The 16,698-nt window shown below is 41.8% G+C and overlaps 1 protein-coding gene across 2 annotated transcripts; it reads right to left on the bottom strand.

Moving 5' to 3' along the window:
* Window positions 1-12,314: 12,314 nt before the first annotated feature.
* Window positions 12,315-13,702, bottom strand: LOC141807985 (ribosyldihydronicotinamide dehydrogenase [quinone]-like). 2 transcript variants are annotated; one of them, XM_074694230.1, is made up of 6 exons: window positions 13,596-13,702; window positions 13,348-13,515; window positions 13,135-13,265; window positions 12,947-13,060; window positions 12,767-12,868; window positions 12,315-12,682 (listed from the first exon to the last, which is right to left on the bottom strand). In XM_074694230.1, exons 1-6 carry the CDS (start codon window positions 13,597-13,599, stop codon window positions 12,383-12,385), a joined length of 819 nt encoding a protein of 272 aa, XP_074550331.1. In that variant the 5' UTR covers window positions 13,600-13,702; the 3' UTR covers window positions 12,315-12,382. The 2 variants fall into 2 exon arrangements, with proteins under 2 accessions (XP_074550331.1, XP_074550332.1); XM_074694231.1 differs by having other exon boundaries at window positions 13,348-13,512; window positions 13,596-13,667.
* Between the last annotated feature and the right edge of the window lie 2,996 nt (window positions 13,703-16,698).

Below are 16,698 nucleotides of genomic sequence, written 5' to 3'. Positions count from 1 at the left end.
CCCGTCCCTCTCTCTCTCTGCACTTGCTGATACTCTCACAGAGAAGAGCTACGCCTCCAAGGCTGGTCTTAACAGCTCTGCGTATTGACACAACATCGCCTCTGGCGCTCATTGAGCAGCAGCCTGAGTCCGGCCAGTTTCGACCCAGACAAAGATAAAAGAAGCAGACTTTCCTGCTTACAATCTAGCATGCAGAAAACAAAGATCGATATTTCTGAGCGTAATATGCATGCTGTATGCAAGTAATTAAATGTTGTGCATGCGGTACCAGCTTTTACAGCATGTACACAATTAGACAATAATGCATGTTATAATATTATAGCACACAAAACCTCAAATATACACCCTCTAAGAGGGAGGTGGCTATCAGAAAATGGAATAATACTATATAACATATGCAAACTTACAAGTTTAAAACTTCAATTGATTACAAAACAGCTATCAATTCAGAATAATAAACACAAATAGTATCTGTGAGAAGATTTTTTGAATGAATCTGGTGCACAGTGTTGTACCCCCTTTGCGTTTCTGCATGCAGGTGTATGCCTCATGACTTATTCCTGCAATGATCTGTAAGGTTCAGCATGAAAACACATTTTTTTCTTAACATCAAACATTAAAAGAATAAATAAATAATGCAAATAAAGGCAAAGTACTTCTTGAATTAAATCATTTCAAACAGTTTCTGCTGTACTGGCCTGTGTTACACACCTGCATCAAGAAAGTCAGTTGAGTTTTTCATGGGGCACGTATACGTTTTTATTTAATCCTCCATAAGATGATGACTCAATACACATTCACCCCTTTAAACCATGCATAAAGAACCTCTCCTAACGCTCCCTGCTGCGCCCCACCCCACTTAGCCAAATATGAAACCAGAGCTGCAGACGTTCAGTTAGACATCTCCTGCATCCACCCAAAACCAACAAACGGGTTAAACCCACCATCCACCAGTCAGACATGAAACTGGAAACACCCTGTGAGTAACTAACAGCCCTAAAAACTCAATGTAAGTTTTTATTTGATATTTGGGACTTTTTTGGCTATTTATGATTAATTTCAACAATCAAAATCATTTTTTTTGTGCTCATCCTGAAACTCAGTCTGACGGAGCCAGCTGCAGAAGCCCTGTTGTGTTACGCCTGCTGGAGCTGCATTCAGTCTCATTGCAGGCACATCCTTTTGGAAGCAGCACAAAGCCGTTGTGGGAGCCTCATGTGTTTGCTGACAGCTGCTGAAAGCTCACCTGCAACTCTGGTGGCCTCACAGCTGCTCCCACCAGGGCAATTAACCCCAAGTTCAATACAAAGAGTCCAGCACAAAAAGAGGAAGAAGAAGTGGAATTCATAAAAGTAAACACACTCATTATGTTTCAGTAGTTGAGGTATGACGAATACTGTGATGAAGCTGAGAGGGAAACATGTCGACAGGTTTTGATTTAAGTATTGACTTAACATCCAGCGGTATGTTCGGTGTGTTTGCTTGGTAAGAGGATATCGCTCACTCCTACAGGTCACCCCTCTGACGTTTATTATGATTATATGACCTGTATTCTTGATAAAATGCAGCAAGCCGGCTCCTCTGACCTCATTAAAGAGCAGAGAAGTGAAGTCAGTTTCAATGAGGCTTTAAAGAGAGCTCCTACTACGCACGCATACCCATTGTCCTCCGTATCACAAGCATCAGGGGGGATTTGTAAGCCTCTCTGATAAGCATCCGTCGCCCTGCAGACTGCTGCCAACCTCTGTTCTGCTGTCCTCATTCACAGGGAGGCCGGACTGGGAACAGCAGGGGAGTGTGTGTGTGTGTGTGTGTGTGTGTGTGTGTGTGTGTGTGTGTGTGTGTGTGTGTGTGTGTGTGTGGGTGGATGGATGTGTGTGTGTGGGAGAGAGGCTGACCAGAGCACTTTCTCATAAAAAAAATGAATAAGAATGAGGTTGATCACTTAAAAATAACAGGATGTGACAGCAAAGAGACAGATGCAGGCGGCAGCTGTTGTATTTATACCTGTTTAACTTTCTTTACAATTTTTTTTTTACCAATACTCTTTGCCTCTAAAAGTAGGGAGCTACATTGGTGCCATTTGTGATTACTGGTTGACATTTACTGAAGCCGACAAGAACACGGTAATTAGCCATGAGTGCTATCTTCTTCTTCAGCTCTGTGCATCTCATAAGAGAGGTGTGACAGTTTGCTTAAGTGGATTCAAAAGTAGTAAAAAAACAAAGGATAAATGTTGAATTGAATGTTGAATTATAAGCTTTTGAGAAAATGACAAAGTATACTGAAGAAAAATAAGTCTTTGAGAGATTTGGGGCAGGATAATAATTTAAAGGGAAACTTTAGCTCGAGACAATCTGATAAAACTGGTATTTCATAAATCAACCTTGTAGTCTTAAAGCTACATTAATCAGTAATTATAAAAGGATGTCATGGATCTGAAATGGCTTGAAGTGACAACCCCATGCAAAGCTCTGATGAATAAACTGTCTCAAATGGTACACGTAATTTAGGATCAGATGATGCTAGACCCTTTCCCAAATTGGTGGAGACCCAAACAGAGCTATAACAGAGATATTACAGACCCTTACATGCTAGAAAGTCCCAAATGTTTCTTTTATTGCTTTAAAAGTGATATTTCATTTTTTAACACTTGAATTTTCTTAAGATTTACAGTACTGTTGTCAAAGCTACATTGCTTTAAATTTTTTCTGTAGCAAAGGTTTCCCCAGTTTTATCCCAAGTTGAACATTTTTGTAAATAAAAGTGTTTTTCTGACCTCCTGAATTAAAAAGATCCAGAGAGAAGAAGTTAGGTTTTTTGCAAGTTTACGAAGCTCTTTGAGATAAAATATTACAATTTATTTAAAGTTTAGACAAAAGCTATGTTCCTAGGACAAGCTCTTTGCGATATTTGTGGATTTTTTTCAATATTATTTTCCTCTCAGGATTTAAACACAAGTGTATTTCCTTTCTTGTTTCAGTGTATCCACTTACTTCAGCCTCTTTCAACCACTCCTGCTGTGTTGTACAGAAATCTAACTTCATCATACACATTTACACAAACCGGATAAACATTGGGATCAAAAGATAAAAAGATGGAAAAGGGTTGGCGACTGCAAGGCGGAAACACGGTGGCGATGACGTAAACCTCTAGAGGAGGGTGGAGGAGAAAAAGTCGAGGAAGAAAGATTTGGGAGTTATTCCTAATGGCTGCAGTTTCTATTGTAGTCGGGGCCTGAGCCACAGTGGGGGGTCTGACAGACACAATCCATTTTGGTGCAAATCTCCATTCAGAGGGTCCCTCTCCAGCTCATTCTCTACCACATCTTTAGCATCAGCCGCCGACCTCCTCCCTCTCACATTTTTCTGCTCCCTCACATTCCTCCTCATCCCCTGCTCCTCTAACCTCACTCATCTTTCACTTAATTACTTATTCATTCACAGTTATCTTCCAGGAGGATAAGGGTGTGTGTGTGTGTGAGGCTGAAAGCTCAAGAGAAGCTGATGGTGCTTGTGAAGGAGTGTGTGAACATGAGGGAGCGATGGGGCCTTTTAAAAGATTTAACACACAAAACATTGGCAGCCATTTGTTCTCTTGGACTTTGACTGAGGTTTCTGAGCCAGTGTTTTGTCACTGCTGATGTTCTGCTCGCTCATGATGAGGAGATCTTTTGTGTGTCTCTCAGGGATGTGTTCGTGCAGGTGCGTGTTTGGCAGAAAGATTGCGTCTGTGTCGGGATATGCAGCTATCAAGGCATTCCTGATGTTGACAGAGCGTCCCTTCACACCGGCCCATGAATGTCTGTGAAACCTGAGAGCTGCTCATGTGTCAAACATGCAAAAAGAGGATTTAACCAAGAGGCTTTGTGTTAACAGAATGAAAAAAAAACTCAATTCAGGATGTCTTTCTGCTTCTAAAACACAATACAGCAGGTATGTTAATCAAAGTTGCTGTAAGTTTGTTTTTTGGGCACCTAAAGACGATTTTTTCAGTATCTCTCTTGAAAAATCTCTTTAAGATCTACATTGTTAAGGCTACTGTCAGGGGAAATATGTCACTCCTAACTGCCAAATGCTCAGCATGTTTATCGGCTATTTGCTAACTTTGTCTCTCCACTATAGCAGTAACGTGTTAGCATACAGTGACCTTTTCAAACCTTTTTCTTTTGGAGGGTTTAGAGTTTTTAATAAGCTGCCTTAGCGACGGTTCAGGATGATTCTAGTTGAAGCAGTGAAACAAAGCAGCAAGTTAGCGCTCTGTATAGGAAAACTAAGAGCTGAAAATGCTAACGAAGAGGGTGCTGAGTGACTTTCTGTGGGTTTAACCTGTGATATTTTTCTTAGTCAGGTAGCATGCTAGCATACTAACAGTGAGGATGTTAGCATGATGTCTGAAAATTTTAACATTAATAGTGTGTTGTTGTTGTTGTTGTTGTTTGTTAGCATGCTAATTAGCTGTCAACATGACGTAAGCTTGCTGCAAATGGGTCAGACAGCAATTTTCAAGGCATTTGAACAAGAATTTAACAAAATTAAAGCTCTTCTGAAGAATTTATATCATATATTGGTCATGAGACAGACTGAAAGAGATAAAGATGTCTTGAAATGTCAAATGAATGAATACAAGACCATTAGTAAGAAGATTAGCTTCTATTAAGTTGGTTTAATGTGTGTAGCTGCTGCTACCAGGTAGGTGTCAGATGACGCAAGCGTCCAAACAGCCTTTATTTACATTTCCCATGACACAGATTCTGTAAAAAGTGATTTAGCCTTTAAAGAAAGAAATGTGATTGTGTTTATCAGGAATTATATACTAGCATCCAAGGCAAGATTAGTAAAGCAACAACACTACACTTTGTCAAAACTTTGTTACAACCATAGACTATATATAGAGTGGACAGCGTGGCTCCGCCATTTATCATTGTACTGTTCTGAAGCCAAAATACCCCCGTCGCAGGTGCAGCCATTGGCAACAGTTGTGCAGCCAGAGTCTGCTCAGCAGAGACTGTGAGGGATTCTGGGAGAATCTGTGAAGTGGAGCTGGGTGACAAAAATAATAATAATTTTTTATATTTTGAAAGTCTTGTCACTTTTTGACTCTACCTTTCGACATATTTTACAATCCCCCCCAAAAATACACAAAAACAGCAGCTGTCAATCATCATTAAACGTGACCTAAAGCCTCTTTTTCAACCTCTTGTAACTAATGAAAACGGAACTTTTCAGAAAAAAGAGGACTTCTATACAAGACAGCCAAATGATATCTACAAATCACCACAACAATCGGACGTGAGAAACATTTCTCAAGGTGTATTAATTTTTTTAAGTTGACCACAGCCCATCTGGAATGACTGGAGAGCTGGATTTTTTGACCTATACTGCAGCCAGCCACCAGGGGGAGCAGTTTTTGTGGCGACCTTACTTAGAGCTGAGCAAAATGCTGCTATTTACAGTCTATAGTTATTAAAGAAGTCTTTGACATGCAATAATTTCAGTCAGAGGATCATCACAGTCAGTAGGACTTACCCTCTAGGGACCCTGCATGTTTGTAAAACATGTTTAAAATTGCATCAGCTTAAGACCAACAGATAACTTTCATCCCTTGTGCCATGCTGCTCATATAACTTAAAATATTAATTTGTACATCTTTCTGACACTGTCCTGCAGAGCTCTCTCTTTGTTCTGTTCCTCCCTCTGACCTCAGTGGATCTGTCAGTGCCTTCATACTCAGCTGTTGACCATGACGGGTTATGGCTCACACAGTCCATTGACTATGTCTATCATCGCTGCATGCAGCAGTGATTCAAACAAAGTGCAAGTTCTGCTTTCCCTTCCAAGCTTTACAGGTTTTCTGCTCACCCCCACCCTTCCAGAGCTCTGGCACACACACTCACACACACCCCATGTTCATTAATACGAATCAGGTCACTGAGGTCATACAGAAGACGGGTAAAAGTCGAAGTGAAGTCTCGCTGCAGGGGACAAAAAGTGTCCTGTATGGATTAGATAATGACAGAATCTGTCCACAGGCTGCAGGAGAAGGTGTCCGTCTCACTGTGCTCCCTCAGGGCTGCAGCTCTAATCTCGTAATCCTATCCTCATGTATGCTTCCACACGCCGCTCGTCCTCACAGATAAGGTGGCTAACTTTCACCCCTATTGTCCTGTCACACCGAATGAAAAATGGACCATCATCTCTGCTGGAATGCACTTTGGGTTTTCTCGACATGCCTGCAGCGACAGCTCTCGTCCAGAGTTACTTGAAGGTGTTGCTTTCCGAGCCTGAGTGTTGACGTACGATCATTGGCATCGAGTTTGTGGTTGAACTCGGGAGCTTTTAACTTGCGTCAATAGTAAACAGTTTGGTTTAACATAGACAAAGTGAGTTTCCAATTGCAAACAAGAAAATGTCAAGTTTGAACGAGCGTGAGCAGCACCGAGGGAAAAGCAAACACTGTGGGCTTTATTGGGCATAAACAAGTTCAGTGCACTCAAACAAGATGATTGAATAAATACAGCAGATAAACACACGCCTGACTCACTTTAATGGGCAAAGATTTGGATGGTGGTACAGTGTAAATATCATTTAAAGAATGACCCCTTTGCACATAACGGTCAATCACGATCACCACGTGATGGAAAATGACCGCAAGACACTTTTTCTCCTCACCAGGTGGTTCTCATTCGTGGTCCCTCCAGTGATCGCGGCACTGCAGGGGGATTACGGCCAGGATGTGGCAACCCAGGCAGCATCTGGAGCTGAGCCTGATGTGCCTGGAGCTCCAAGTGAGCGCACTCTTTCCTCATAGTCTCATCCGGATCTTCAGCTGTATCTGTTACGTACAGGAAAAAACATACAAGACCATTTGTGGTCTTTGTTGTTTCTGTTCTGATTTATTACAGCATGAAACGAGAGCCTGGAGACAGATTGGTTCAGTGATAGAAATGAAAAAAAGAGGCATCAAACTTGCGTGAGGGGCAGGATGTTCCTCTTTCAGAGTGTATGTTTCTCTCATCACTCCTCGAGCTGTGGTGGATAGATAGTAAAAGTCTGCTTCTTGTTATAACAGAGTAAAGGATTTAGAGAGGAGCCTAATAGCTGACTGCAGTCTTAACCCTGACACCGACGCCTCAAACCAACCTCAAACCTCCCAGATGCACTCAAACCTCGGCCTGTAAATATGAAACAGCTTTTCCACCTCTCAGTACCAGGCACTCCATACATCAGAGCCCGTACAGAGGCCAATCGCACGATGTCTGCGCATTCATCAAACCCACCATGGCAGGCCTTCCGTGTTAAGAGTCTGAAAGTTGCAGAGTGCTCCCCGGCCTGCATCTTATCACTGTCAGAGGAGCTGAATGAAACCCATGTCAGGAGGACGATTTGTAAAAATGTTTGCTCATTCATGGATGACTACCCTTCTCCGTTCCCCCTGAGGATACGCCTCCAGCAAGCATTCAGATCCTTAATGAGCAGAAGATGTGTGAAAAGTCCCATTGTGGTAAAAAGTTTCCTGTGTATTTTCTCACTGGTGAGAGGAGAGGAGGAAGACAAAAGAAGGATGGAGAGGAGGATGAAAAGAGTGAGGCATGAAAGACACATCCTGCACAAGTTCATGAAAAGAGGAAGGAGGCAGTGATTGTTATTATTTGTTCTCCCTTGTTTTCCCTCTCCTTTTTTGGATCCTGTAAAAAACTCTGGCTCTATTTGTGGTCCAGTTCCTCCACAGCTGTTATCGTCCACCTTTTTTTTCTGCAATCATTTTAGTACCCAGCTGTCGAAGCCTGGGAGATTTAACTCTAGTGCAACACATTTTCTCATACGGCTGCAGGCTTAGGCCTTGAGATTTTGAGAAATAAATACTTCATCTCTCTTTTTCAGTTGAGATGTTTTGGAAATGCTGTAGGTATGAGGAATCGAAAGGTGTTTTATTTTTTCTTGTACTATTGATCTTTTTTTTACTTTTCTCGAACCAAACTTGATCTAGGAGCCTGCTGTGATTTGTGTAGTTTTGGGGGATGATTGTGCTCAGATGTCAGACTGAATTCCTCACTTTCATCATCACTGAGCACACACAAAGGACACTTTGTGATCCGAAGGTAAAGGGGGGCAGTTAGAGCTTCAGTTCAGGCACATAAAAGTAAACGCGGGTGTAGTTCTTTATTACAAACCTTTCCTGCTGCCAATCTTAATCTTAGTTTCCTGCGCTGAGCCTCCCTGACCTCATGTGTATGCACTCAGTGTGTCACACAATCACCCAGAATTCACCGAGCTGTGGTTCTTGTTGAATAATTTAACTGACTTTATTACAGCCCTAAAAGAGCGACAGAATGGTTGATATGAGGAGTTTGTCTCATCTCTCAGCCAGCCTCTTTTTCCGCTCCTCTCTTTCTCCCTGCCTGCTTTGGGTCATAGTGTTTAATGGGTGGCCTGCTGTTAACCCTATGACATCTGGCACAAACACAGGGACCCATTTACGGCCTACTCAAAACACCTAAAAGTCAGCAGAGAACAATCAATCACATCTGGCTCGAAACTGCATTTCCAAACCGATCACTCACGTCTCACCTCACTCAGCAGAAATTTGGCTTTGATTAGAAAGGAACTCATACCTGACCAAAACTTTGAGACCAGTTGAAAAATTGTAGAAATTTTAATATCGCAATGTTGGATTTACAATAGTTTCTAAGTAGAGCTTCAAAATGCAAAAAGAAGAAATGGGACTGAGAAAAAAATTAAGTAATTTATTGCAAACAACAGTTAAACTGAAAACAGTCCGTTCATCAGCACATTAAAAGTTTAAGACCACAGCCTTTAAAAAGCCAACATCTGCACAAAAATGAGGATTTGATGTCACTCTCTATCAGGTATTCACACTGTCATGACCTCCTCATGGCAAAGGCTAAAAGCTTCTCCCTTTAAACACAGTCAGATTGTTGGGCTGCATTAACGAGGCCTCTCATAACACCCCATTGTACACAGTAAGACCGTCATTCTGAATCTCTTCAAAGATCCTGAGGGTCATAGAACCAAAATGTCAAGACTAAAAGTTTTGTGGGCGCTGAGCCGGGAGATCTAATTGGCTGTCTGTGAAGACATAGGATGCTTCTCGGCCCAAATTTAGGTCGTCACCGGTGTAAACTGAGGCAGGGACATCAAACAGCAACGGTTGAGATGTTGCAGGAGGCCTCCTTCATGACTGAGGGCCCTGGCCTGTGTGGTAATGACAGAGTTTTTCAACAGGACAACGCTGCAGTTCACAATGGCAGCCTGACAAGGACTTCTTCCAGAGGAATAACCTCACTTTTTTGGTCCATCCCGCATGTTCCTCTAATCTTAATCACATTGAGAACATTTGGGGATGGATGGAAAGGGAAGATTATAGGGCCAGGATGATGTGCTATTCTCCCGATTTGATTCTGTTTATTCGATTTAAATTGTGATTCTTTGATATTTACAAGTTTGCTTTTTTAACACCAGACCATGTGAAAAAGTTAAATGATGGTGATAATGTCTACAGACCATATCAGAAGCCTTATTTTCCCATAAAATGCACATCACATGAGTCAGAGAGAAACATTTCACCCTCTGCTGGAGTAAAGTGGTAACATTTTTACAATCCAGTTTATAAAAAAAGTGTAAAATGAAGAATTTGAATGTGAAAAAAAAAAAAAAAAAGATTTTGGACAAAGAATCCCGATTAGGATATTGTCAAAGAAAAAATCCTAATGAATATTGATTTTTCCTCCTACCCCTAGAAGTTTACAAAATTTGAAATCAGTTCAGGATGGTGGATGCCTTCCATGAAGCCATCTTCACCACCTGAAGTATTTTTCCCGTTCAAGCTCATTTCTGACTGAGTCCTTTTTGGAAACGTTCTATTTTAGGGAATCCCCAAGTTTTTTTTCAGGAGCTATTGTCTTAAACTGTTGTTCAACTGATGAACAATCAATTTCAGTTTGTTCGCAGTAAATTGCTTACTCTAAGTTTTTTGTCAGTCTCACATTTCTTCTTCTTTCTATCTTTTAAAACCCTACTTAGGACTTTTTTAAGCACCATCAGTAAAAAAATGTAAATTCTGCAATTTTTCAACTGGTCTTAAAGTTTTCATCAGGTGTATGTATTTCACTCCAGTCAGCATTTTGAGCATTAAATCAAGATGTGATGGTCGTGTGAATTTAAGTGGACTGCTTATCCGGAGCCTCCGTTCCGGCCCCGACATAAGACGGTGCCCACTTCCTCCCATTGAACCAGCCAAAAATGGCATTCCGCTGCAGCCATGGTGGGAGAACTGGGATGGACAATGGGAGAGCAGGATGGACACGAGATCACAGACTGTGGTATAACCCTTACATACATAAACACTAAAATGACTCCCAAGCCGTTCTGACTCCAACACTATAGTTTTCCGTCTGGGGCGATAATGCAAACAGAGAAAACAAAGTTTAGAATCGTTACACTAACAATAGAAGGGTTCATGTGTGTGTGTGTGTGTGTGTGTGTGTGAGTGTTTAACTGGTGTGTTTTTAGTTAAAAGGATGAAGAAATACGTGCTTAATGATTCACACATTTAATAAGCATGGAGCATGATTTAACCTCCCTGTCACGGCTTCCCTCATGTGGTGAGGGAGTGATAGCTCAGAGGCCTCCAGCCTCAGCACAATATTCAACACATGCTAAAATTGTTAAGTTTCCTTGGTGGAAAAAAGTTATAATCATTGAATTTTTCTGTGTTTTTTCAGCTAAAGGAGGCAATGATCCGAACACGTCCTGGCTGCAGAGACAGGTGATTATGAAACTGGACCTGGTGCTACACAAACAAACACTCAGTGACCTTGTGAAACCTCAGCTGTGAAACTTACACACCGAGCCTGTTCCTACATGTCACAGCTCTGTGGTCTGGACTTCAGAGTGAAGGCCATTTCCTTTAAGTGTGCCCCCTCCCCCCAATCTCATTTCCTCCGTACCCAAACAAAAGCTGCTTCTCTGGGAAAAGTGCTCAGCCACTTCTGTTTTTCCTCCATGTGGCCCAAACCTGCTCACAAACAGGCTCTTTAGCCATCAGCGTGTGTGTTTACAAGGCACAGAGCACTTATGCTTCTACACACGGGACCCAAACAAAGTGCACTCAGCTTAACGAAACTTTTAGGGAGAATCAGCGAGAGGTTAAGCTCTGTTTCTCTTACACAACCTAAAGAGCAGCGTTCATCACAACCCTCCAGCTTTGATCTGGCTGTGGGAGAGGAGCAGTTTCCCCAGGTGGGCTCCCACTGTCAGAGCAAACTCCTCATTTAGCCTGTTTTAAATGAACTCAGGCCTCAGCTGGAAACTCTTCAAAGCGGGCAGAGAGAAGGGCGTTTCTCCCAGGACGGCCGGCAGATCCCAGAGGTCAAAACCAGGATGCAGCGCTAGCAGTGCGATCAATAGGACATTATGTTTTTGTGAAAGAGCGAGGAGGGCACAAAGTGTTTCACGTCAGATAGAGCAGAGCAGCTTTTAGTGTCCAGATAGGCTGCAGAGTATTTTTTAATTGGTTGAAAAAGGAGGAGCTGGGAAATTTTCAAGGTCAGGGTTTTATCAAACTCACAGTAACAGAGATAAAACCAACAGGGAATGTGATAGTCTGTGTTTTATAACTGTTGGAGCAGGATTTTATTTAAAAAATGCATTTCAAACTGAACCTCTTGTCCAGTGAGTATGAGTTTGGACGTGTGTGGCGACTCGTGATAAAAGCATATTCCCATGAGGTATGGTTAAATCATTCCTCTATGAAAGGACTTTACCAAAAAAGGCCAACCTTTTCCACTTATTCCAGACTTTACTCACTGGTGGCCAGAATAAAAACTGGTTTACAGCATTGTGAAATTTTCAATGTGCATTTATAGTTAAATTGGTGGAAACTAAGAAAAAAATGGTTTACAGTTTTATTGTCTCTGCAAATATGGTGTGCATCACCTTCTCATAGTCAAGATTTATGGGCGAAATATTGTGCAGTAATGTTCTCTGAAGATCTTACAGCTGTGCTTTGTACACAAAAAATGCTTATTTTTGCATTCTTAGAAAATCAAAGACTGTGATTCCCTGACCTTGCTGCAGGTGACCATTAGAGTTTAAGTTTTCGGTCCCTGAGTTGGAAAGTGTGACTTATTGTCTTGAAACCAGTTTCTTTTCATATTTGCATTCACAGAACAGTTTGTGTGGCTCAGAGTGTGCTGCGCTACACAACTTTAACACCATGAAATGTCAGTGTGTGAATGTGTCCTGAATCAGGAAAATTGCCTCAATGCTTTTCAGACAGAATGTGCTCCAAGCTCCTGACAGTTAGAATTTATTTATTTCATACAAATTTAAGACAATGACTCAGTGAGGCCCAGTCCTCGTCAGACTCCAGCTTTCATCTGGTTGTTTGGTGGCAGAGGTTTGCCCAGATGGGTCCCCACAGTCAGTCCAAACTCCTTGGCAGCATGTTTCTCAGAGACCTCAGGTTTCAGCTGGAAGCCCTTCTCTCCATCAAAGCAGTCCATCGGAGTGAAGGCGAGCGGCTGCTCTCCCATGAGACCTTGCAGCCGTGTACGCCAGCCCTCCAGCATGGTGCTGCGTGCCTCGGTGGGAATGTGAGACGGAGCCCAGAAGATCTGTGGGGCCAGAACCTGGAAGCCACAGTAGTGCAGGATACCATTCTGCAGAGAGAGAGAAACAGAGCTGAGTTAATCCTTTTTAATTAAGAAAAAAACAGTTTGATTCATGTTCCCCTGAAGCTGTACCTGCAGAGGCCACAGGGTAACATTCATGTCTCCGTTGATGCCGTGTGCACTGAACATGGACTCATGAGAACCAGTAGTGAAAGACAGCATGGCCTTCTTATCCTGTGCACAAAGAAAACAGATTTAATAGACAGACATAAAGCTTTGACCTTGAAACAGAAGCTTGATTTTATGTCAGACCTTGAAGACTCCTTGGCTGTATCGCTTCTCCTGAGAGTATGCAAACCCCAGTGTGAGCACCCGGTCCATCCAGCCCTTCATGATTGCAGGAACAGTGAACCAGTACATGGGAAACTAAGGAGAGATTGTTACAATTCAAAAGATGCAGGAAAAGAAATATGAATTACTGTCACGCGAACTCTCTCTACCTGAAAGATGACGAGGTCAGCCTCTGTTAGTTTGCGTTGCTCCTCCTTGATATCAGCAGACAGTTTCCCAGCCTCCCATGCCACTTTGGTCTCCTCTGCATATCGGAAGTGATCTGCATTCTTGACTTCTCCTGCAGATACAATTAAAAGTTTCCTGTGACCTTGAAGAGCAATCAAAGCCAAAACTAAACTCCCACTGAGATGCTTCCATACCGACGATGTCCTCGGCAGTGGCAGTGGCTTTAAACTTCAAAGCGTACAGGTCTGAGACTTCGACTGTGCAGCCCTGAGCAGTCAGGATTTCCACTGCAGCATTTTTGGCAGCAGCGTTGAATGAGCCAGGGCTCTGGTGGGCAAACACAATCAGAACTTTCTTTCCTGCTAAAACACACAGAAAGACTTCAGATGAGAAGCTTTGCGGGAAAGACAACAGTGTTGGTGAAACAGAGACTGAAACATACCCATTCCAGAGTGAGCAGCAAACTGTGGATGAGGAGCTTCAGGGTTGGCTGGCCTGCTGATGGATAAAGTCACTCATGTTGAAAAAAAAAACTCCCAGCTGTTTTAAACTCCAGCTCACAGCTGCTGTCAGTCAGCAATCAGCAATCAGTGTCCTCAACCAATCAGCTGGCAGAGGAGGATTATCTGTCATACTCAGCTTAGAAATCTGGATATTTTTCACTGATACCAGACAAACTTTTAAACAAGGAGGGAAGTTTGAGGAACACAAAACCACTAAAACTGCTATGAACTGAGGAAGGTGAGTTTGTTTATATTGCACATTTCAGCAACAAAGCATTTAATACAAAGCATAATAGTAATTCTCAGATTCATTCTCATTATTATAATTTTGTTTTTCTATAAATATTCTTTAATTGTTTTGTTTTATTTTTCTATATATTTTTGTAAATTTTTATTTTTCATATCTTAACGTTATTTCTCTCTCTCTCTCTCTCTCTCTCTATATATATATATATATATATATATATATATATATATATATACATTATTTTCTTGTTAATTGTTGCACCAACACACCAAGTCAAATTCCTTGTATGTTTAAAAATACCTGTCAATAAAACTTGATTCTGATTCTGTTTCTGAACTGCAGTTCCTTGACTGTCCACCTGAGGCTTCAAAAGCAGAGATATCCCAATTAAGTCCCATTTTAAATTGAGCATTAAACATATTTGCTGCTTATTTTTTAAGTACATATTCTGAAATATTCTAAAGTTCATCCATCAGGATTATTAAAAAATTAATATATGCATAAATGTACATCATTACTTTGTCTTCCTCCCACATGTAGGCCCAATGATGGACCAAAGCCCTGTGCAGGGTGGACCACACCGCTGGCCTGGTGACAGCTGAGATATACTCCAGCCTCCAGTGGCTATGGCTGGGATATGGATATGGACGGGTGGATGAGAGGCTGTGGCTGAAATATTGAGTGTGATACAGGTAAATGCTATCTCAAGCTCTGCCTGTATTTGTGCGTCTTAATTGATTGAAAGTTTGTGAAGAGAAGTCAATGGCAGAAAATGAATCCCATAAATTAGACATCTTACATACAACAAGCTTTACAAAAAGAAAAAGAGCAGAATCAAGGAGGTCCCATCTCGGCCTTCACAGACAGATGTTTAACTCTGACTTTTCGGGCCTCTGTATCAGTGTGTGTGTTTCTGAGAGCGTGCGTGTCTGTCTGTGTACAAGATGTTCAGAAACCTATATCTTCCCCTGCTCTAAAGTCCTCAGACCACATGAAGCACATGTGGCTGATCCTCTCACTCTACGGTTACTGCTCTGTTTGCCTTTACATTACTTTCCTCTGAAGAAAACACTCGCATGTGGTCGAGCCCACTCACGAATATTGCTGTGTAAAAAAAAAAAGGGAAGACTCAGCAGTGGACATGAAAGGCTGGTACACATCTGGGGCTCGAAACCAGACCTATGTCACGACAGAAAGAGGAGAAGGGGGAGGTTAATGAAGAAATCCTCCTTCAGTTCACCACATTAGAGACACATGGATGCACTTTGTCATCTTTCATCCCATCCTCTCTCCTTTTCTCTGTTATTAGACTTGATTTGAATTGTACAATCTGGCAGCTACATTTTTATGCTCACAACCTCTCCTTGCATTCTTCAGATTTCCTAATCATGAGGCCTTTTCCCTCTCTGGTTTTATTTACACCATTATGCTTCTCATAAGCCTCTGGCTGCGCTCCCTCTGTTGTGACGGGAAGGGATCGTGTGTTTGACCAGGAGCTATGTTTTCATGACTTGTGATGTATGGAGCTACCTGACGCCTGACGGGTTTGTTGCAACACTGCATGACGTACTCACCGCATGAAGTGTGCCTCATACTTTCTGCTTTACATGTGTCAGGTAGTGTGTGTGTGCTGCCTGAGGCTCAGCTCTGTTTTCATGTCCTATTAAAGGAACATGTGCAGCCCACCTGAAGGAAATACACAATCACAACCGTACAGTTAATGAGTACTTCAGGGCATAAAACATGCAGATACTGTAGAAACACAGGCTTGTTGTTCTTTATGGTAAATGCTGGAGTGTATGGTGGTAATGTAGCCTACAGTGCCATCATGTGGTCAGTGAGAGAAAGTGTAGCTATTTGGCAACAGTTCTCCTAAGACAGTCATGAGCAAGTCAGGCAAATTTGGCAGAAACTCAAGAAGTCTTGCATCTGCTGTTTTTTTAAACAAGTGTATGTATAATAATGTGAAAATGTGAAAGTTTAAAAAACATCAGAGGACACAAGAAGACTAAAGTAAAGTTGTGAAATGGTGCAGAAAATGTGAAAAGTGGTGCGTAAAAATAGTTCAGGAGTGCAGGATAAGAAATATTTGTGGGCTAAAAATGTTGTTTTGTAGGTAAAAAACATCTGAATATGAAAAACTAGGGATGCACCGATCCAACTTTTCTGGTTAAGATAACGATACCACTACCTGGGCTTTGGGTATTGACCGATACTGATCTGATACCACTGTTAAATAATAACCTGCATGCCCTACTGAGGGATAAGACTGGTAATGTTTTTGGTAAAAGGCAAAAAATGAGTAGAAGAAATTACTGAAGTTAATATTTATTTTAATTGTAAAATGTGAAAACCTGTACCAGCAGTTTGATAAAAACAAAGCTTCAGGATGAACAGAAATTCTATTCAATTGTAAACTTTTATACCCTGTAGACTGGTAATGAAGCAAAAAACAAAGAAAGTGCATCAGATGTAACATTTCAAACCAAGTAGCCAAGAGCGCTGGTAAAAATATATAAATAAAGCATAGAGCTGGTTGCCTGGATCTGCACCATGGATCGGCCCTTTCCCACCGATACCGATCCAACTCTGAGGGGTAACAATACACAGATACCCGATACCAGGATCAGTATCTGTGCATCCCTGTAAAAAACTCCACATCCTGGTCCTGCCTTATATATCCGGGCATATTTTCCCCGTATTGCCCTCACATGGAGGACATTTTCCTTGGTCAGACGCAGAGTTTACTGATGTGTACACAGCACGTACCACTGCAGAAAACTGAGCACTTATCT

Source organism: Halichoeres trimaculatus, unplaced genomic scaffold, assembly GCF_033239565.1.
Source record: "Halichoeres trimaculatus isolate MK-OKI-2021-1 unplaced genomic scaffold, fHalTri1.1 fHalTri1_scaffold_19, whole genome shotgun sequence".
In the NCBI taxonomy this organism is placed as follows: Eukaryota; Metazoa; Chordata; class Actinopteri; order Labriformes; family Labridae; genus Halichoeres; species Halichoeres trimaculatus.
The sequence above is the reverse complement of the archived record's forward strand: the minus strand, read 5'-3'. Positions and strand labels throughout refer to the sequence as shown.

Coding starts and splice junctions, on each gene's coding strand:
- LOC141807985 (XM_074694230.1), bottom strand. Junction 12,869..12,946: donor ACAGCCAAGGAGTCTTCAAG/GTCTGACATAAA, acceptor CTTTGTGCACAG/GATAAGAAGGCCATGCTGTC. Junction 12,683..12,766: donor TTACCCTGTGGCCTCTGCAG/GTACAGCTTCAG, acceptor CTCTCTCTGCAG/AATGGTATCCTGCACTACTG.